The 21,702-nt window shown below is 46.6% G+C and overlaps 2 protein-coding genes across 2 annotated transcripts in view; one reads left to right on the top strand and one right to left on the bottom strand.

The window, feature by feature from the left end:
* Positions 1–8,666: 8,666 nt before the first annotated feature.
* LOC144593174 (ribosome biogenesis regulatory protein homolog) lies at positions 8,667–9,990 on the bottom strand. Its single transcript, XM_078398658.1, has one exon. It carries the CDS (start codon positions 9,894–9,896, stop codon positions 8,784–8,786), a length of 1,113 nt encoding a protein of 370 aa, XP_078254784.1. The 5' UTR covers positions 9,897–9,990; the 3' UTR covers positions 8,667–8,783.
* Positions 9,991–11,783: 1,793 nt separating this feature from the next.
* dpys (dihydropyrimidinase) overlaps positions 11,784–21,702 on the top strand; it is a 62,546-nt gene continuing 52,627 nt past the window's right edge. Inside the window, exons 1-3 of the mRNA XM_078398439.1 lie at positions 11,784–11,908; positions 13,529–13,598; positions 14,541–14,774. Coding sequence (XP_078254565.1) covers positions 11,784–11,908; positions 13,529–13,598; positions 14,541–14,774 — 429 coding nt within the window. The remainder of the gene's footprint in view (positions 11,909–13,528; positions 13,599–14,540; positions 14,775–21,702) is intronic.

Below are 21,702 nucleotides of genomic sequence, written 5' to 3'. Positions count from 1 at the left end.
TGTCAACGTAAATAAGCCTGTCACGCTCACTTGTGATGCTTCTCAATATGGCCTTGGCGCGGCATGCCTGCAGGAAGGAAAGCCAGTCGCGTATGCTTCCAGGACTATGACAGACACTGAGACTAGATATGCACAGATCGAAAAGGAGTTGCTGGCAGTGGTCTTTGCATGCGCCAAGTTCAATGACTATATCTTCGGCGTGCCATTAGCCAGCCAAACATATCACCAGCAGTCCGGAATATCCCCAATCGAATGGACTGGCAGAACGGGCAGTCCGCAGCCCCAAACAAGTAATGGAGAAGTCCCACCAAGACCAGTCGGACACATTCCTAGATCTCAATCTCAGAAAAGTACTGCGTGACACGACTCTTGGCTCTCCAGCTCAAAGACTGATGTCCAGGCAAACACGTGCTGCTCTTCCCGTCTCAAAACAACTGTTAGAGCCACACGTGCACAAGCCGCAGGTGGTTCAGGCTCAGCTACTCCACAAAAGGCTGTCGCAGAAGGAGTGCTACGATCGATCAAGTCATGCACTCCAACCTTTGCAGGAAGGATAGACTGTCAGGCTACAAACCCAGAAAGGCTACAATCGCATGGGTATGGTCAAAGAGAAATGCCAGGAACTCAGATCCTATCTTGTCCAGTCAGAAGGTAGTTTCTACAGAAGAAATCGTAGACACCTTTTACCGGTAGAGGAGCCGGTACAATCACAGTGAATCCTGGACGTTCCCATGGAATACCCAGATGAAATGATGTGGACAAAGATGGAAATGCTCTTCTAAATGATAAACACGTGACAGTGGATCGTGAACAGTTTTGGGATCAGGTTCCCGCTTCTGCACCAGCGGAAGAACCACCGGTGACGTTGCTGCCAGTGGAGGAACCACCCATGGGAAAGTCACCCATGAAGCCTGTACCGGCAGAGAAATCGCCTGTGAAAAAATTGCCTGTGAAGCTTGTGCCGGTGGTGGCATCACCTGTGAAAAGTACCACAGAAGGGGCCTAGAAAACTCATGTAGGACGAGTCTGCAAGCCGAATCCCAAAAACAGAGACTAAGTATAAATGTTTCATTTTCAGCAGGCTTTGCTCTGCTTTGCTTTGCTTTGCTTGCTTTGCCATAGTTGTTAGATTGTTGATCAGTATCTTCATTTTTTTTTATAAGCTTCGCTATATTGCTTGCATGCCTGTTTGCTTTATTTTATGAGGCATGCGCTAAAGAAAGAGGGTGTAGATCAGCCACTTTCTTCCTGATCCATGTTGGGTCTTCGTACTGACTTCCTATGGAATGTGTCTCGCGCATGTGTGGTTGGATCTTTTCTGATGTTAGAATATTCGAGAGGGTCTCTGTTTTTGCAGTCTCCAATGCTTATGGCTAATAAAGAACTTTATATGAAGTTAAACGTCCCATTATCATTAGAACTTCATACACCAGGCACCCACAATTAATTATCTGTAAAATAAAAACTTGCTCAGCAGCTTTCTTTTAAACTTTGTGCCAATCACCATAAAGCTATGCCCTCTAGTCTTTGTCATTTCCAACCTGTGCAAATGGTTCTGACTATCCACCCTATTTATGCTTCTTGTAATTTTATAGACTTTTATCAGGTCGGGCGCTCCATAAAAACAATGCACGTTTGTCCAACCTTATAGCTAATAGTTTCTAATTCAGGTGGCTTTCTGGTAAACCTCTTCTGCACCCTCTTCAAAACCTTCACATCCTTCCTCTAATGGGGCAACCACAACTGTGCATGATACTCCCAAGGCAGCCTAACCTAAGTCCTATAAAGCTGTAACTTGCTTTCCTGACTCTTATACTCAATACCTTGCCCAATGAAGGCAGACATACCCTACAGTTTCTTTACCACTTTTGTGGTTACAACACTACATATTGCCACTTTCAGCGAGCTGTGAACTTGGACCCCAAGATCTGCTGGTACATCATTGCGGTTAATGGTCTTGCTTCTAACTATATATGTTCCCCTTAAATTTGACCTTCCCAAGTGCAACAACTCACACTTCAAGGTTGATCTGGCTTTAAGGATTCTAGGGTTGCTTGTATTTGTACCACAGTGACTTTATGGTGGCGCAGCGGTAGAGTTGCTGCTTTTCAGCGCCAGGGATCCGCGTTTGATCCTGACTACGAGTCCTGTTTGTATGGAATTTGTACGTTCTCCCCTTGACTTGAGTGGGTTTTCTCCTGAATCTCTGGTTTCCTCCTACACTCTAAAAATGTACAGGTTTGTAGGTTAATCGGCTTGGTATAATTGTAAGTAGTCCCTAGTGTGTGTAGGATCGCGTTAGCGTGCGGGGATCGCTGGACAGCGTGGATTTGGTGGGCCGAAGGGCCAGTTTCCACGCTGTATCTCTAAACTAAACTGAACTAAAAGTTCCTTGTTGCTCCTGACAGGGATATTTGGGGTCAAGAGATTTTTCGATCCAGGCACTGACACTGACTAAAATATGTCACTGTCCGAGCAAAATATGTCACTGTTGTTGACACGAGCTAGTCATGGACCACAGAAACAGGCTCTTTGTTCCATAATGCTTATGCCAACTATCAGGTACCTATTTATATTAATCCCATTTATCAGCAAATGGTCTATAGTCTTTTATGCATCATCAACTTAAATGCTTGTCTAGGTATTTAACAGATATAGTGAGAGTTCCTGTCTCCACCACCTATCTGGTTGATCTAGATTCAAATCGTATGCTGGCTAAAAAGGTTCTTCCTCAAATCTCTTCTAAACCTCTTGTCCCTTGCCCTCAAGTTTTAGTTACCTTTATTAGTTACCTTTATTACCGCCCCGACGTGCAGCGGCAGCGGCAGCGTCTTCGCCCGCCCCAGATCGCGAGGCTTGGGTCGGCCCACTGCGGACCTTTCACCGTCCGGAGCAGCCTGGAATGTGGCAACTTCAACAGCCTGACCGCGGGAGAAGACGGCAGGGGAAGCGAAAAGACATTCTGGCCTTCCATCACAGTGAGGAGGTGACTGGAGGAGACTCACTGTGATGGATGTTTCTTTTTTTTTTTTTGTGTTGGTTTTTGGTTGTGTAATTGCTTATTTTATTGCTCTTACTGTTGGACTGTGGGTGACGAAATCCCGTCCAAAAGACTTGTTTTTTTTGGATGACAATAAAGGTAATTCTGATTCTGATTCTCAGGAAAAGTAACTTGCTATTTATTCTGTCTATGTACCTCATAATTTACATGCCTTTATAAGCTACACCACTCAGTTTCCTCGGCCCTGAGGAAAACAAATCCAGCCTATGCAGTCTCTGCTCATAACAGAAGTTCAATCCCAAGTCCCATTCTAGCGAATCTGCTTTACACCCTCTCCAATGCAACGATGTATTTTCTGTAGTGTGGCAACCAGCACTGCACATAGTACTCCAGCTGTAGCTGAATCAATGACAAATAAAGTTGCACCATAATCTCCCTCCTCTTGTATTTTATGCCCTGGCTGAAAAAATACGAGTATCCCACAGGTCTTCTTCACTTACTTATCTAATTGTACTGTCACCCTGAGGGGTCGTTGGGCTTGTACACCAAAATCTTTTTGTTCCTCAATACTCCCTTGGTCCCTCCTATTCATTGTGTATGTGTTGTCGATTGCTAAAACAATTACTGCCTAACTCATTTAGTCATTTCCGTCAACCTGGCCTCTGAACATAACATACACAGACATGCTGCTACAAGAAAATCAATGTTGAAGGACTCAAGGATCCCACAGAAAAAAATATTTCATTTCTGAGAATACACAGCATGTGTGGTCTCACAATCTGCTGAGACACAGCACTCCAGGGCTCAGAGAATTGACCACATACCTATTCCTGCACTGAAGGATACGATGTTCACACACTCAAATTCAAAGAAAGAAGTGTTCACTCCTGAATTCGGAAAGTGCACAGCATTTGGATGCTTGACTTCAAAGAGCACTCTGTGCATTCACTGGTTCAGAGAATACGCCTTGCTCAGGTTCATGACCTCTAAGCATGCAAAGTGCACACATTCCTGAGCTCAAAGAGTACATACAATTCATTGAACTAAGAGAATGCAAAGCAATCAAAATAGTTTAGACAATAGACAATAGGTGCAGGAGTAGGCCATTCGGCCCTTCGAGCCAGCACCACCATTCAATGTGATCATGGCTGATCATTCTCAATCAGTACCCCGTTCCTGCCTTCTCCCCATACCCCCTGACTCCGCTATCCTTAAGAGCTCTATCTAGCTCGTTCTTGAATGTATTCAGAGAATTGGCCTCCACTGCCCTCTGAGGCAGAGAATTCCAGATTCACAACTCTCTGACTGAAAAAGTTTTTCCTCATCTCTGTTCTAAATGGCTTACCCCTTATTCTTAAACTGTGGCCCCTAGTTCTGGACTCCCCCAACATTAGGAACATGTTTCCTGCCTCTAACGTGTCCAACCCCTTAATAATCTTATACGTTTCGATAAGGTCCCCTCTCATCCTTCTAAATTCCAGTGTATACAAGCCTAGTCGCTCCAGTCTTTCAACATATGACAGTCCTGCCATTCCGGGAATTAACCTAGTAAACCTACGCTGCACGGCCTCAATAGCAAGAATATCCTTCCTCAAATTTGGAGACCAAACCTGCACACAGTACTCCAGATGCGGTCTCACTAGGGCTCTGTGCAACTGCAGAAGGACCTCTTTGCTCCTATACTCAACTCCTCTTGTTATGAAGGCCAACATTCCATTGGCTTTCTTCATTGCCTGCTGTACCTGCATGCTTCCTTTCAGTGACTGATGCACTAGGACACCCAGATCACGTTGTACGTCCCCTCTTCCTAACTTGACACCATTCAGATAATAATCTGCCTTCCTATTCTTACCACCAAAGTGGATAACCTCACACTTATCCACATTAAACTGCATCTGCCAAGCATCCGCCCACTCACACAACCTGTCCAAGTAACCCTGCAACCTCATAGCATCTTCCTCACAGTTCACACTGCCACCCAGCTTTGTATCATCTGCAAATTTGCTAATGGTACTTTTAATCCCTTCATCCAAGTCATTGATGTATATTGTAAATAGCTGCGGTCCCAACACCGAGCCTTGCGGTACCCCACTAGTCACTGCCTGCCATTCTGAAAGGGACCCATTTATCCCCACTCTTTGCTTTCTGTCTGTCAACCAACTTTCTATCCATGTCAGTACCCTACCTCCAATACCATGTGCTCTAATTTTGCCACCAATCTCCTATGTGGGACCTTGTCGAAGGCTTTCTGAAAGTCGAGGTACACCACATCCACCGGCTCTCCCGTCAATTTTCCTAGTTACATCCTCAAAAAATTCCAGTAGATTAATCAAGCACGATTTCCCCTTCTCAGGGTATGTAGTATTTATAGCAAAATATTCAGAGTAAGACTACTGCCAACTTCAACACATACTCTGTGGTGACATTGCCAAGTTCAGCAAAATGCTTCTTCTTAAGCCCTTTGCTCCTCTGGGGAGCATAGGCTATTTACAAATGTCCTCCACCTCACTCGGTTGTTGGCGGTTCTTTCGAGACCTCCCCAGTTGAGCCCACTCCCAGACATTTCTGCCTGGACACCTCTTCTCCAGCTGTTCCTGGGCTGACCCCTTTTCCTTTTTCCTTGGGGGTTCCATTTCAGGGCTTGCCGGGTGATGTTTGTGGCAGGTTTTCTGAGGGTGCGTCCAATCTAACTCCATTTTCTCCTTTGGATTTGTAAATCAATGGGATCCTGGCTTGTTCTTTTCCACAGGTCCACATTGCTTACTTTGTCTCTCCACCAGATGTTTAGTATTCTCCTGAGGCAGGTGTTAATTAATGTTTGTTTGTTGTGTGTTTTGTTGTTTTCCATGTCTCTGAACCATACAGCATTACCTGCTTCACATTTGAGTTAAAGATACCTATTTTGGTGTTGATTGAGATGTGTTTTGAGCTGCAGATCTTCCTGAGCATGTTAAACACCACCCTAGCCTTATTGATTCTGCTTTTTATGTCTGCATCTGCCCCTCCGGTGGTGTCCACAACACTGCCTAGGTATGTGAATGTTTCTACCTCCTCTAGTGCTGTGCATGAGAATAGGGTTGTTGGTTTTGGAGTGGATCTTCATCACCTGTGTCTTTGCTGTATTGGGTGTAAGACCATGTTTTGTTGCAGCTTGTGAGAGTCTGGCCGTCTTCTCCTGCATTAGTATCTCTGTGTGTGTGAAAGGAGAGCTATGTCGTCTGCAAAGTCAAGGTTATCTAGCTGCTCCCACATTGTCCACTGAATTCCATTTATTTTCCCCTCAGTTGTTTCCATCATGATCCAGTCAATTGCCAAGAGGAACAGGAATGGTAACAGTAGACATCCCTGCTTGACACCCGTCTTGACACTAAAGCTCTGGGAGAGCTGGCCTGCATCCAGAACTTTGCACGAGGTTCCATCATACGAGTTCTTGATTAAGTTTATGATCTTGGTGGGAATTCCATAGTGGTCCATTAGGCGCCATAGTGTTGTCCTGTCTAAGCTGTCAAACGCTTTCTCAAAGTCGATGAAGTTGATGTACAGGGACGTGCTCCATTCAATAGACTGTTCAATGATGATGTGTAGCAATGCTATGTGGTCTGTGCATGAGCGATCCTTCCTGAATCCTGCTTGCTGGTCCCGTAGCCTCTTGCCTACAGTTTGCTGAAGATGATTGAGGATGACTCGGTGGAGAATTTTACTGGGTAGAGAAAGTAGGGTGATCCCTCGGTAGTTTATACATTTTCTCCACCAAAATACACAGCTCTAAAAAAAGCAGCATATTCACTGTATCTACAACACTGCAGTTCAGTGAAGAGAGCTAATATACTGCTGCTCAGAAAATACACAGCGCTCACCCTCTCAGATTTAGTGCGGGCAGAAAGCAAGCTCTCCTGAGGTCTGAGAATGCAGAGTATTCACATGCTCATGTGTGTGCCTTGTCTTGGATGGGGTTGTGTCTCTTTGAGTGTTGTTGGAAATGCCACCATGTAGGCAGGTGAAGATTGTTTTATTAGATTGTTAACTTGTGCCCTATACAGGGTGGAAAGGCTGGCTGGATCTTGAACATTAATCACACTCTAGAGGAAGCATTGTCTCAATTCATTGTGAAGTCGATTTAAGCTTCTGGTCAATAGTGACAATCAAGCTATAAGGAAGATGGCGCCTTGGCATTGGTCATGGAATATCAAAGGTAGGTTAAACCCTCCCTTGTTGTATATGTTCATTGTCTGAAATCAGAAATCTGCAGATGCTGGAAATGCAGAATGAAACAGAAATGCTGGAAACACTCAAACAGGTCAAACAACATAAATGAGAAGAGAAACAAAATTAACATTTCAAGTGGAAGAACTTTCAACAAAATGGTTAAATTACTGGATGAGTAACAAAAGCCCACAATTGCAAGCCAGAAACATAACAGGATATTTGAATTCAGTCAACAATATGGAAATTAAAGAAATAACTAGTCTTGGTAGTGAGACCTCAAAAACAATTTGACTTTTGTGAAAACCCACCTGGCTCACTAATGGAGGAAACAGTCTAGCCCATATATGACTTTAGGCCTGAAGCAATATGATTAACTCTAAATGGACTCTGAAATTGTCAGTGATGGAGGGATCTGGGACATGATTCAAATGTTTAATTCTTAGTGTGCAACCATGTCTAGCTGTTCCCTGACTAATTTGTGAGAAAACTTTTCTAAAGTAGATAGTGTTCCAAATATTTATGAAGACACGTTTGCAATATTGTTTTTTTGGGGGAATGTTTTTGTCACATTCAGGTCTGTGATCTAGGTTGATGCTGTGTGATCAATCCAGTTTAATTCTGATTCTGTTTTAATGAAGAAACATATGTCACTCTCCATGCAGGTAGTTTCCTGAAAAATCAGCATGTTATTATTTCTGATGAAAGACTGTGATCAGAGCTTGTGGAGGAGGGAACCAAAAATAAATTAGATTTGCTAAAGGTTGGAGGAATTAGATGATCCAGGTCTCACAGTGGAGAAAGAGCATGATGCAATTTGGATTATGTTGGCCCTCTCAACCCTTTTCTTCTATAGATCTGAATCCAGATCCTATTCCCCCTTGAACTCTTGCTGCTCTTTGCCTTATGTATTTTCCCCATTCAACCATAGTCTTAATTCAACAAACTGAAAGGCCATTCCACATCCCCACTTCCAATGCCCTTGAGCATCTCCACTCTGATGAATGTTTTCCTCAAGTACAATATCAAGCCATTGTCATGAGACAGTAATTTCCTTGGGAGTTCTATCCCCGACTGCCTTGTAGTCCCTGTTGTAAGGGAACAGGTCCAAGGATCTGACTAGTAGAACAGAAAAAATGCTCACTTGTCTGTTTAGTTACAGATCAGTTTTATTGGCAAGAGAGAACAAAAACAATACTTGTCTTGGTATGCATGGGGTCCGGGTTACAGCAGCACACCTCTCTCTCTCTCTGCCTCCAACCCGCGGTGCTGATCATGACTCCGCCCGTCGGTGAACCCCTCTCGTACATGAACTTCTATTGGCAAGAGGGAGAACAAAAAGAATACTTGTCTTGGTATGCATGGGGTCCGGGTTGCAGCAGCACACCTCTCTCTCTCTCTCTCTCTCTCTGCCTCCAACCCGCGGTGCTGATCTTTTTTTATTTTTTAATAATAATTCCGTTTATTTTTTAATATTATACATAGATCTCAATGCTAATTTCATGGACAAGATAATCCCAAAACTGTAGTTTTTAAAAAATCAAAAAAGTACAACATTAAGAGTTCTATTTCACATGATTCATTTTCCCCTTCCTTTTTTATTAGGAAATTTTCGACGTTGCCCCTTTCCATCTTTTTGGTTTTGTTTATTGTGTCCTTTTTTGCCTTTTGGGCCCACTTTCTTTCGTTTTGCTGCCTGCTCCTGTTCATCTTCACGAAGCTGCCTATTTACAGCTCTTGTGAGGTCCAATTTTGGTTTCTTGCCTGACATGACTTTCAGCAGTTCTAGCTGGTTCTGCTTCTCTGTAGAAAAATCTCCAATAAGGGGTTGGAATTTCCTCTTCTTGCCTTTATTCCTCAACTCCTTTTCCTTCGGCAGCTTAGCTTGAAACTTGCCAACTGAAGCCGTGGAGGACTTAGCCACGTGAATGGCTTTGCTCAGCTCACTCTTACTAGGCTGGGTGGCCGGGGTTATTCCCAAAGCTGGCACTTTAATCTTCTGAGCCCTGGCGATATTGTGCAGCCTTTTCAGTTCGTTTTTCGCTACCCTTTCTTTTTTAGCCGTGGCACGTTTTGCAAATTGATCCTCATTGGGATCTGCCGACTCGGGCACCTCAATGAGCCACTCTTTGGTTGGATCGTTGACTCTTTTGTAACCCCAGCGCCGCCGCCACTCGTTCTGTTCCTTGTCCCAGACCAGGTTGGTCTTCTTCTTCTTCCGGATGCCCTTGAGCTTGGCGAACTCCTCCCAGCGGGTGGGCGGCTTGCGCTTGGGCACGGGTTTCTCGCGGGGGATGCGCGTGGTGCCCTCGGGCAGCTTGGCCACCACCGCGTCCTGCAGCCGCTCGACCAGCAGCGCCCACATGGCGTTGATCAGTAGCTGGGTGTTGCCGCGCGCCAGCGAACGCAGGAACGTCTCGGGGTTCCGTCGGAACTCGCCGGCGCTCGGGGCGTTTGTGTCGAAGGCCGCTGCGTTCCCCAGATCGAACTCCAGCTCTAGGTCCTTGTGCACGCGGACACTGTGCGGCCAACCGCCCGCCTCCTGCTGCACGCCGGCTCGAGCCAGCACCTCCTCAACCGCCACCGCCTGCTGCTGCTCCACGCCGGCCAGCGCGAGCACCTCTTCCTCCTCCACCATCGCCGGCTGCTGCTCCACGCCAGCCAGAGCCTGCACTTCTGCTGCTACCGCCATCTCTCCGCACGCTGCACCCACTCACTGCTCACACGGGTGATCGCGACTCAGCCCGTTGGTGAATCCCTCTCATACATGAACTAACTTCTGGCTTACTGGCACCTGGCTTTATACAGGTAAGAAATCAGCAGTTGAAATAACCGCTGGTAAGTCCTGGCCAATAGTGCTGCTCCCAAATTCAAACTATAACCAATGGCAGGGGACTGCATCCCAGCAAGCCCCCTCCCCCCGTCAGCCGCAGACTGGCGCTTAAAGCAATACACAGCACTACAGACTTGGCGCATAAAGGTAATACACACAGCGCTGCCAGTTTGGCGCGCAAAGGTTTAAACCGCCTAGTCGGCTTGGCACGTGGGAATTTAAAAAAAGAGCTGTCGGCTGCAGCGCTATGGGTTCCAGATACAGTGCTACCAGCTGCAGAGCTATGGGTTCGAGATACAGTGCTACCAGCTGCAGAGCTATGGGTCCTAAATATAGCGCTACCGGCCGCAGCACTAGGGGGTATAAATATAGCGCGAAGGCCACAGACTGTTGGGCAAGATTCGCATGTAACAGTCCCTCAACTCCATAAGGCGACTTTCATTTCTACCTCCTCCCCAAGGTTCATAAGCAGTAATGTATGGCCAGATCCATTATTTCAGCCTACTCTTGACACCCTGGATCTCAGTTATTTCTATCTTAACCCTTGACTACCTTGATAACACTAACGTGGTGGTATTGTAGACAGTGAAGATGGTTATCAAAAAAACTACAGCAGGATTTTCATCAGTTCGGCAAATGGCTGATGGAGTTTAATACAGATAAGTGTGAGATGTTGCATTTTTGGAAGTCAAACCTGGGCAGTACCTTCGCAGCGAATGGTAGGGCCCTGAAGAGTGTTCCAGAGCAGAGGAATTGAAGAGCTATCTAGGAATCAGTAAATAGTTCCCTGAAAGTGGTGTCACAGGTAGGTAGGGTGTCGAGGGCTTTTGGTATATTGGCTTTCATCAGTCTGCTATAGGGAGGATGACATTAAACTGAAAAGAATGCAGAAAAGATTTACAGGACACAAGGGCCTGAGTATTAGGGAGAGGTTGGGCAAGGTAAATCTTTTCTGCATTCTTTTCAGTTTAATGTCATCCTCCCTATAGCAGGGAGACCAAAAGTGAACACAATACTCCAAATGCAGCCTCAACAATATCTTGCATAACTGTAATGTAACATACCAACTTCAGTACAATACCCTGACTGATGAAAGCCAATATACCAAAAGCCCTCGACACCCTACCTACCTGTGACACCACTTTCAGGGAACTATTTACTGATTCCTCGATAGCTCTTCAATTCCTCTGCTCTGGAACACTCTTCAGGGCCCCACCATTCGCTGCGAAGGTACTGCCCATGTTTGACTTCCAAAAATGCAACATCTCACACTTATCTGTATTAAACTCCATCAGCCATTTGCCGAACTGATGAAAATCCTGCTGTAGTTTTTTTGATAACCATCTTCACTGTCTACAATACCATCACGTTAGTGTTATCAAGGTAGTCAAGGGTTAAGATAGAAATAACAGATCCAGGGTGTCAAGAGTAGGCTGAAATAATGGATCTGGCCATAGCTTATGAACCTTGGGGAGGAGGTAGAAATGAAAGTCGCCTTATAGAGTTGAGGGACTGTTACACGCAAATCTTGCCCGAACAGTCTGGTCTTCGCGCTATATTTATACCCCCTAGTGCTGCGGCCGGCAGCGCTATATTTAGAACCCATAGCTCTGCAGCTGGTAGCACTGTATCTCGAACCCATAGCGCTGCTGCCGACAGCTCTTTATTTAAATTCCCACGTGCCAAGCCGACTAGGCTGTTTAAACCTTTGCGCACCAAACTGGCAGCGCTGTGTGTATTGCCTTTATGCGCCAAGTCTGTAGTGCTGTGTATTGCTTTAAGCGCTCCGTCTTCTTGGCATCGAGGTGGAGGCCCACTTTCTCGCATCGTCTCGACCTTGTTGTGCCAACAACGAAAGATATGCAAAAAAAGTAACAATGATAAAGGAAACAGGCCATTGTAAGCAGTTTGCAGGGTGAAAATTAGAAGCTGGTGCGACTTGGGTGGTGGAGGAATAGAGAGAGAGAGGGAATGCTGGGGCTACCTGAAGTGAGAGAAATCAATATTCATACCATTGGGCTGCAAGCTGCCCAAGCGAAATATGAGATGCTGTTCCTCCAATTTGCATTTGGCCTCACTCTGACAATGGAGGAGACCGAGGACAGCAAAGTCTGTGCAGGAATGGGAAGGAGAATTAAAGTGTCCGGCAACCGGGAGTACTTATCTCTACCTACCTCGACTCCATCCTATCCCCCCTGGTCAAATCCCTCCCCACCTACGTCCAAGACACCTCACACGCTCTCCATCTCCTGGATAACTTCCGGTTCCCAGGCCCCCACTCCCTCATTTTCACCATGGATGTCCAGTCACTCTACACTTCCATCCCCCACAAGGATGGTCTCGAAGCCCTCCGTTTCTTCCTCGACCGTAGAACCAGCCAATCCCCATCGACCAACACTCTCCTCCGCCTAGCAGAGCTGGTTCTTACCCTCAACAACTTCTCCTTTGACTCCTCCCACTTCCTCCAAACCAGAGGCGTAGCTATGGGCACTCGCATGGGCCCTAGCTACGCCTGCCTCTTTGTCGGGTACGTCGAACAATCCCTGTTCCAGACGTACACTGGCCCCATCCCCGAACTCTACCTCCGCTACATCGACGACTGCATTGGTGCTACCTCTTGCACCCATGCAGAACTCACTGACTTTATACACTTCACCTCCAATTTCCATCCTGCCCTTAAATATACCTGGACTATCTCTGACATCTCCCTCCCGTTTCTGGACCTCACCATCTCCATCACAGGAGAAAAATTAGTGACGGACATTTATTACAAGCCCACCGACTCGCACAGCTATCTGGACTACACTTCTTCCCACCCGGTCCCCTGCAAAAAGTCTATCCCCTACTCCCAATTCCTCCGTCTACGCCGCATCTGTGCCCGGGATGAGGTGTTTCAGACTAGGGCTTCCGAGATGTCCTCGTTTTTCAGAAAACGGGGCTTCCCCTCCTCCATTATAGATGAGGCTCTCACTAGGGTCTCTTCTACATCCCGCAGCTCCGCTCTTGCTCCCCATCCCCCCACTCGCAACAAGGACAGGATCCCCCTCGTTCTCACCTTCCACCCCACCAGCCAGCGGATCCAACATATCATCCACCAACATTTCCGTCACCTACAACAGGACCCCACCACTGGCCATATCTTCCCATCCTCTCCCCTCTCTGCATTCCGCAGAGACCGTTCCCTCCGCAACTCCCTGGTCCACTCGTCCCTTCCTACCCAAACCACCCTAACCCCGGGCACTTTCCCTTGCAACCGCACGAGATGCAACACCTGTCCCTTTACCTCCCCCCTCAACTCCATCAAAGGACCCAAACATTCTTTCCAGGTGAGACAGAGGTTCACCTGCACCTCCTCCAACCTCATCTATTGCATCCGCTGCTCTAGATGTCAACTCATCTATATCGGCGAAACCAAGCGCAGGCTCGGCGATCGCTTCGCTGAACACCTGCGCTCGGTCCGCATTAACGCCACTGATCTCCCGGTGGCCCAGCACTTCAACTCCCCCTCCCATTCCCAGTCTGACCTCTCTGTCATGGGCCTCCTCCAGTGCCATAGTGAGGCCCGCCGGAAATTGGAGGAGCAGCACCTCATATTTCGCCTGGGCAGTTTGCGGCCCGGTGGTATGAACGTTGACTTCTCCAACTTCAGATAGCTCCTCTGTCCCTCCCTTCCCCTCCTCCTTCCCAGATCTCCCTCTATCTTCCTGTCTCCACCTATATCCTTCCTTTGTCCCACCCCCGACATCAGTCTGAAGAAGGGTCTCGACCCGAAACGTCACCCATTCCTTCTCTCCCGAGATGCTGCCTGACCTGCTGAGTTACTCCAGCATTTTGTGAATAAACCGGGAGATCAGGTTGGTTCAGGCGGGCTGAGCGAAGGTGTTCAGCGAAACGATCGCCCAGTCTGCATATCGGCGAGTCTTGCCATCGCCTTCCACAGCGACATATAATAGAAACATAGAAAATAGGTGCAGGAGTAGGCCATTCGGCCCTTCGAGCCTGCACCGCCATGCAATATGATCATGGCTGATCATCCAGCTCAGTATCCCGTACCTGCCTTCTCTCCATACCCCCTGATCCCTTTAGCCACAAGGGCCACATCTAACTCCCTCTTAAATATAGCCAATGAACTGGCCTCAACTACCTTCTGTGGCAGAGAATTCCACAGATTCACCACTCTCTGTGTGAAGAAAAAGGTTCTCATCTCGGGCCGAAGGGCCTGTTCCCGCGCTGCTCTAAACTAAATGGCAATGCTCAATCTCGCGGTGTATGATGAACTTTACCCCACTTCTGCCAGAGTCTTTCATTTGGATTTTGTTTCCCAATCTGCTGGCGCTCGCTGACTTTGCTCCACCCCCGCCCCCGCCACCGTGTGCGGGACAGACACCCATCCTGGTTGCAATTAAAAGCAGCAGAACGAAAGGGATCAACCAACCAACCAGGGCGCTGGTGCCGAGATCGCCGCAGGAGATGGAACCAAGAGCAAGCGGCCACCGTGGCGGCATCCTGATCCGAGGAGGGAAGGTGGTGAACGAAGACCGCTCGGAGCTTGTCGACGTCTACCTCGAAAATGGTCTCATTCGGGACGTGGGGCCGGACCTGGCGCTGCCGCCGGGAGCCCGCGAGATCGATGCCGCCGGCAAACTGGTCCTGCCGGGGGGCATCGACACCCACACCCACATGCAGTTCCCCTTTATGGGTTTACAAGCCGTCGATGACTTTTATCATGGAACTAAGGTAAAAAAAAAAAAAAACATCTTCCAAAAGTTTTTACTGTACTTCTGTCTTTCTTTGAAATCATATTTCATGTCACGCTTTTCATTATAGAGACTTGTTTTTGCAAGAAATTGCGTCCAGAGTGAGTTTGACATTGCATACTGCAATCAGTTTGAAGAAGGGTCCTGACCTGAAAGATCATCTATCCAATCCCTCCTTTTGCGTCTTTTTTTTTCCTCACACAAAATGTTGGAGTAACTCAGCAGGTCAGAAAGTTATTTTGTGAAATAAATACCTTCGATTTGTACCAGCATCTGCAGTTATTTTCTTGCACCTCCTTTTGCGTCTATCTCCGCCACAGACGCTGAGTGACTCCAGCACATTTGTGTTTTACTCTAGATTCCAGCATCTGCTGTTCCTTGTGTCTCTAAATACCTAACTATGTATGGGCTGACTTGCATGACTTCCCTGTTCCCACAACTGTATGTGATTTCTATATTTCCTTAAGGCATCATCAAGTCGATGCTGGTTCACTGAGGAATCCTATTCCCCACTACTTTTTCCCTGTAATAATTTCTCAGCCAGTTTCCATTCAAGCCTCAGTTTCTACTGCACATCTGAAACCATTCCTTCTCTCCTGAGATGCTGCCTGACCTGCTGAGTTACTCCAGCACTTTGTGAATAAATACCTCTGAAAACAAGGAGTAATTTACAGCAGTCAATTAACTTACTGAACTCCACATCTTTGGAATGTGGGAGGAAACCCATATAATCTCACGGAGAACATGCAAAAAGGCATGCAAACAGCACTGGTTGCCCATTTCCTAATGAAGGTGTTAACTCATCCTCTTGATCTCTGTACCACCACGAATCCTGCATGCATTGCACGGCCTCACAACCCTCTTTAATTCGCTATTCTCTGCCTTACAATGTCCCCTTGTTCTGGACGGACTCTCACTGAAAGCATTCCGTTTTTGTCAACGGCTCTTTTTTTTTCCCCCTTAATTCTAAACCATTTTATCTCTATTCTAACAAAATTAGCTCAATTTTTTTTAAACCTTATATGCATGGAACTTTTCCGCAGGAACTTTTTAATGCTGAGTAAATTGAGGAATGGGTGACGTTTCGGGTCGAGACCCTTCTTCAGACTGATGTCAGGGGGGCGGGACAAAGAAAGGATACAGGTGGAGACAGGAAGACAGTGGGAGAACTGGGAAGGGGGGGGGGGGGGGGGAAAGAGAGACAGAGGAACTATCTAAAGTTGGCGAAGTCAATGTTCATACCGTTGGGCTGCATGCTGCCCAAGCGAAATATGAGGTGCTGTTCCTCCAATTCCCGGTGGGCCTCACTATGGCACTGGAGGAAGCACATGGGGTAGGGTACTGACATGGATAGAAAATTGGTTGACAGACAGAAAGCAAAGAGTGGGGATAAATGGGTCCCTTTCGGAATGGCAGGCAGTGACCAGTGGGGTACCGCAAGGTTCGGTGCTGGGACCCCAGCTATTTATGATATACATTAATGACTTAGATGAAGGGATTAAAAGTACCATTAGCAAATTTGCAGATGATACTAAGCTGGGGGGTAGTGTGAATTGTGAGGAAGATGCAATAAGGCTGCAGGGTGACTTGGACAGGTTGTGTGAGTGGGTGGATACATGGCAGATGCAGTTTAATGTAGATAAGTGTGAGGTTATTCAGTTTGGAAGTAAGAATAGAAAGGCAGATTATTATCTGAATGGTGTCAAGTTAGGAAGAGGGGATGTTCAACGAGATGTGGGTGTCCTAGTTCATCAGTCACTGAAAGGAAGCATGCAGGTACAGCAGGCAGTGAAGAAAGCCAATGGAATGTTGGCCTTCGTAACAAGAGGAGTTGAGTATAGGAGCAAAGAGGTCCTTCTACAGTTGTACCGGGCCCTGGTGAGACCGCACCTGGAGTATTGTGTGCAGTTTTGGTCTCCAAATTTGAGGAAGGATATTCTTGCTATTGAGGGCGTGCAGCGTAGGTTCACTAGGTTGATTCCCGGAATGGCGGGACTGTCGTATGTTGAAAGGCTGGAGCAATTAGGCTTGTATACACTGGAATTTAGAAGGATGAGGGGGGATCTTATTGAAACATATAAGATAATTAGGGGATTGGACACATTAGAGGCAGGAAACATGTTCCCAATGTTGGGGGAGTCCAGAACAAGGGGCCACAGTTTAAGAATAAGGGGTAGGCCATTTAGAACGGAGATGAGGAAGAACTTTTTCAGTCAAAGAGTGGTGAAGGTGTGGAATTCTCTGCCTCAGAAGGCAGTGGAGGCCAGTTCGTTGGATGCTTTCAAGAGAGAGCTGGATAGAGCTCTTAAGGATAGCGGAGTGAGGGGGTATGGGGAGAAGGCAGGAACGGGGTACTGATTGAGAGTGATCAGCCATGATCACATTGAATGGCGGTGCTGGCTCGAAGGGCTGAATGGCCTACTCCTGCACCTATTGTCTATTGTCTATTGTCTATGACAGAAAGGTCAGACTGGGAGTGGGAGGGGGAGTTGAAGTGCTCAGCCACCGGGAGATCAGGTTGGTTAAGGTGGACTGAGCGAAGATGTTGAGCAAAACGATCGCCGAGCCTGCGTTTGGTCTCGCCGATGTGGACAAATTGACATCTAGAGCAGTGGATACAATAGATGAGGTTGGTGGAGGTGCAGGTGAACCTCTGTCTCATCTGGAAAGACTGTTTGGGTCTTTGGATGGAATTGAGGGGGAAGGTAAAGGGATAGGTGTTGCACCTCCTGCGGTTGCAGGGGAAAGTGCCCGGGATTGGGGTGGTTTGGGTACGAAGGGACGAGTGGACCAGGGAGTTACGGAGGGAACGGTCTCTACGGAATGCAGAAAGGGGAGGAGATGGGAAGATGTGGCCAGTGGTGGGGCCCCGTTGGAGGTGACGGAAATTGTAATGGCAGTTTCTATACCTTCTTCGTCCAACTTCGATAGCCATTATTGCTCGGGGATGGAATGGAGGTATAGCTTACGCACACACCGCACTCTGAGATAACAAAAACAAATCTTCCAAACGCTGTTTCTTGATTAATTGGTCTTTATTAAAGTAGTGCAAATCAAAAGAGTAATTCATAACTTTTCGTTCTTATCAACTGTTTCTTCAAACAATACAGTAAAAATCGTGTAGTCGTTACCATGTGGTCCTTGTGAGTGTGGCTGGCGTGAGTGTGGCAGTCGTGAGTGTGGCTGGCGCGAGTGTGGTAAAAAACTATTCTCTCCATCCTCCGAGACTAAACTGACCCACAATCTCTGTTGCTGCGCTAGCCTCCTCCCATGTGGACACTCCCCATTACGTATCAAATCACAACCACAAGCATGCAAAAAAGACAGAAACTAGAAATATTAAACAAAGCCATAATACAATGACAGTAACTAAATTAAGTGTAAATGGTTCCTACAGAAATGTTGGAGGATGATTTGTTGGATACGCTGGCTGATGGGGTGGAAGGTGAGGACAAGGGGGATTCTGTCCTTGTTACAAATGGGGGGAGGGGGAGCAAGGGCGGAGCTGCGGGATATAGAGGATGCCCTAGTGAGAGCCTCATCTATAATGGGAGAGGGGAAGCCCCGTTTCCTGAAGAATGAGAACGTCTCTGATGCCCTTGTGTGGAACACCTCATTCCGGGCGCAGATGCGGCATAGACAGAGGAATTGGGAGTAGGGGATAGACTTTTTGCAGGAGTCAGGGTGGGACCGGGATGAGGTGTTCCACACTAGGTGTTCCGCAGAGATTTTCCAGGTGAGACAGAGGTTCACCAACCTCATCTATTGCATCCGCTGCTCTAGATATCAATTTCTCTACATCGGCGAGACTAAACCTAGGCTCGGCGATCATTTTGCTCAACACCTTCGCTCAGTCCGCCTTAACCAACCTGATCTCCCAGTGGCTGAGCACTTCAACTCCCCCTCCCACTCCCAGTCTGACCTTTCTGTCATGGGCCTCCTCCAGTGCCATAGTGAGGCCCACCGGAAATTGGAGGAACAGCACCTCATATTTCGCTTGGGCAGCTTGCAGCCCAACGGTATGAACATTGATTTCTCCAACTTTAGATAGTTCCTCTGTCTCTCACTTCCCCCCTCCCCCTTCCCAGTTCTCCCACTGTCTTACTGTCTCCACCTATATCCTTTCTTTGTCCCGCCCCCCAGTCTGAAGAAGGGTCTTGACCCGAAACGTCACCCATTCCCTCTCTCCTTGATGCTGCCTGACCTGCCGAGTTACTCCAGCACTTTGAACTTTGTCTTTATTCAGCTATGTCTTTGTTCGAATGATTCTAATTGTTTGTGTCTGTATTACTGTTTCCACTGATTCTGTATTATAAACTTTGGTACCTCAACTGTTCAGACTTTTACTTGCATTGTGATTTCGTTAATGATACTGAATAGATCAGCAAAACTGGAGCTTTTGTTTCTCATGTGAGTGGGTCTTATGCTTTTACAACAGTTTGAAGGTCAATCAGGCCATTTCCAACTTTGGTGTTGTAGTTGATCCTTAGGAAGGAGTTTGCAATCATGTATTTACTCTAGCAAAATATTAAATCTGGAAGATGTCAAGCAGCATCTGTGGAGACAAAGAAATAATTGAGTTTTGCATCGAGCCTCTAATCAGAACCCACTGAGTTATTCCAACATAGACACAAAATGCTGGAGTAACTCAGCGGGACAGGCAGCATCTCTGGAGAGAAGGAATGGGTGACATTTTGGGTCGAGACCCTTCTTCAGAGCTCTTCCAGCAGTTTGTTTTTCCTCCAGACTGCAACGTCAGCAGTTTATTGTGTCTACATATTTGATCTGTTTCTGAAGCATGATTTCTATAAGATCACCCAACTGCTAATTTCAGTTCAGCAGATGTCATACAGCACAGAAACAAGCCCTTCAGCCTAACTCATTCATGCTGACCAAGATGCCACATCGAAGCTGGTCCCATTTGCCCACATTTCCTACTTCCTTTGGCAGCTTTTTCCCTCACCCTCTGTGTCTAAAAAGTTGCCCTCAGGTACCCATTAAATCTTTCCCTGACCACCTTAAACCTATGCCTTCTAGTTCTAGATTCCCCTGTCTTGGGAAAAATACACTGTGCAATCACCCTATCTAATCACCTCATTTATTTTATACTCCTCTATAAGATCACTCCTGTGCTCCAAGGATAAAGTCTTAGCCTGCCAAACCTCTCTCTATAGCTCAAGTCGTGGAACAACTTTGTAAATCTTCTCTGCATTCTCCCCAGCTTAATGTCATCTTTGATATAGCAGGGTGACAAAAACAGAACAAAATATTCCAAGTGCGGTCTCAACAACATCTTGCACATCTTCATGCCTTGTTACCCTTCAATGACGCTTGGAATGCATTATTTTGCTATAGCATTACCTGAAATCAGACAAAACCCAATCTATCACTAACTGATAATTCAACTTGTGTCAAGGTACGAGCTAAAATCATAAAGCTCAAAAAATACCTAGGTCAGGTAGCATCAATGAAGAGAGAAGTAGAATGAAAGATGTGGGATAGATTACCATTCATCAGATGGTTGATTGCTGCGATTGGGGGGGGGAAAGGGGGGAGTAGTTCTAAGAGAAGAGGTAAAGCAGACTGGACATACACTCGCTTGAGTTTTAGAAAAAAGAGAAGTCATCTAATTGAAAAGTGCAAAGTTCCTATGGTGCTTGATAGGATCTACACACAGATCTTTCCCCTGGCTGGAATATCTGGAATGAGTGACCAGCCTCAAGATGTCAGCTAATCAGCAATGTGATGTAAGAAATTTCAGCACCCAGACATAATGAAACCCAATCAGTTCCTAATTTTGTTCATGATTGTCATGGAACACAAATCTGCAGATGTTGGAATCTGAAATAAAAACAGTCAAGCAGTACCTCTGGAAAAAAAATAGGTTCATGTTTCAGCAACAGAGGGGGGGGTAGAGGGAGGGGGGAGGGGGTGTAGAGGGAGGGGGGGGAGGGGGTGTAGAGGAAGGGGGGGGAGAGGGTGCTGCACCAATGCAGAAGAGGTTTGGGCCCAACAGGTCCACTTAGTCTAGTGTTATATAAAGACCTGTATCAATTGATGCTGTGCCGTAAAATTACAGTGATAGCGCCATACTCACTCAAAGGTATCACAAAATGCTGGAGTAACTCAGCAGGTCAGGCAGCATCTCAAGAGAAAAGGAATGGGTGATGTTTTGGATCGAGACCCTTCTTCAGACTGATGTCAGGGGGGGCAGGACAAAGAAAGCATATAGGTGGAGACAGGAAGACAGAGGGAGACCTGGGAAGAGGGAGGGGAAGAGAGGGACAGAGGAACTATCTAAAGTTGGAGAAGTCAATGTTCATACCGCTGGGCTGCAAGCTGCCCAAGCAAAATATGAGGTGCTGTACTCACTGGTACATTACATCAGCAATAAAGTTGAATACGAATCTGGGTCCAGATCCTGATCCCAGAAGATCAACCATGTCCTGTCATCATCCCTGAGTTTCTGATTCTTGCATAGGCCATTCCTGGTGGACATCAGATAAAAGCTGGGCAAACTGCTGGGTTAGTGAGTGCTGGTGGTAGTGAGTTGAATCCCATCTTCTGTCTGCTGCCACAATTACCATAGCACTCCAGTTTCCCATGAACTGTTGTAAAATGATACTGCAGATTACCTCTTTACAGAGTTGAAATTATTGAGAGATTTTCCTGGATATTTTGGCAAGCCTAAAACACAGGCAGCCATAATAGTACAGAGCAAGACCTTGATGTCCTGCATTGATGGGAAGTGCTTATGGGCTGGGTGGACTAATGCTGAGGATTGGATATGGCCTTTGGAATTGCATGTTGTGCACTTTGTCTATCAACCAAAGCAAAAAGTTGATAAGCCATCTGTGAAGTTGAAATTTAACAATTCCAATCTTCCTGAAATGCATGCACTTTGTTTA

Source organism: Rhinoraja longicauda, chromosome 4, assembly GCF_053455715.1.
Source record: "Rhinoraja longicauda isolate Sanriku21f chromosome 4, sRhiLon1.1, whole genome shotgun sequence".
Classification (NCBI taxonomy): Eukaryota; Metazoa; Chordata; class Chondrichthyes; order Rajiformes; family Arhynchobatidae; genus Rhinoraja; species Rhinoraja longicauda.
Note: the sequence above shows the minus strand (reverse complement) of the source record. Positions and strands in the feature narration are given on the sequence as shown.

Bases quoted from the DNA above. Each gene is read 5' to 3' on its own strand.
- LOC144593174 (XM_078398658.1), bottom strand. From the start codon at position 9,896: ATGGCGGTAGCAGCAGAAGTGCAGGCTCTGGCTGGCGTGGAGCAGCAG.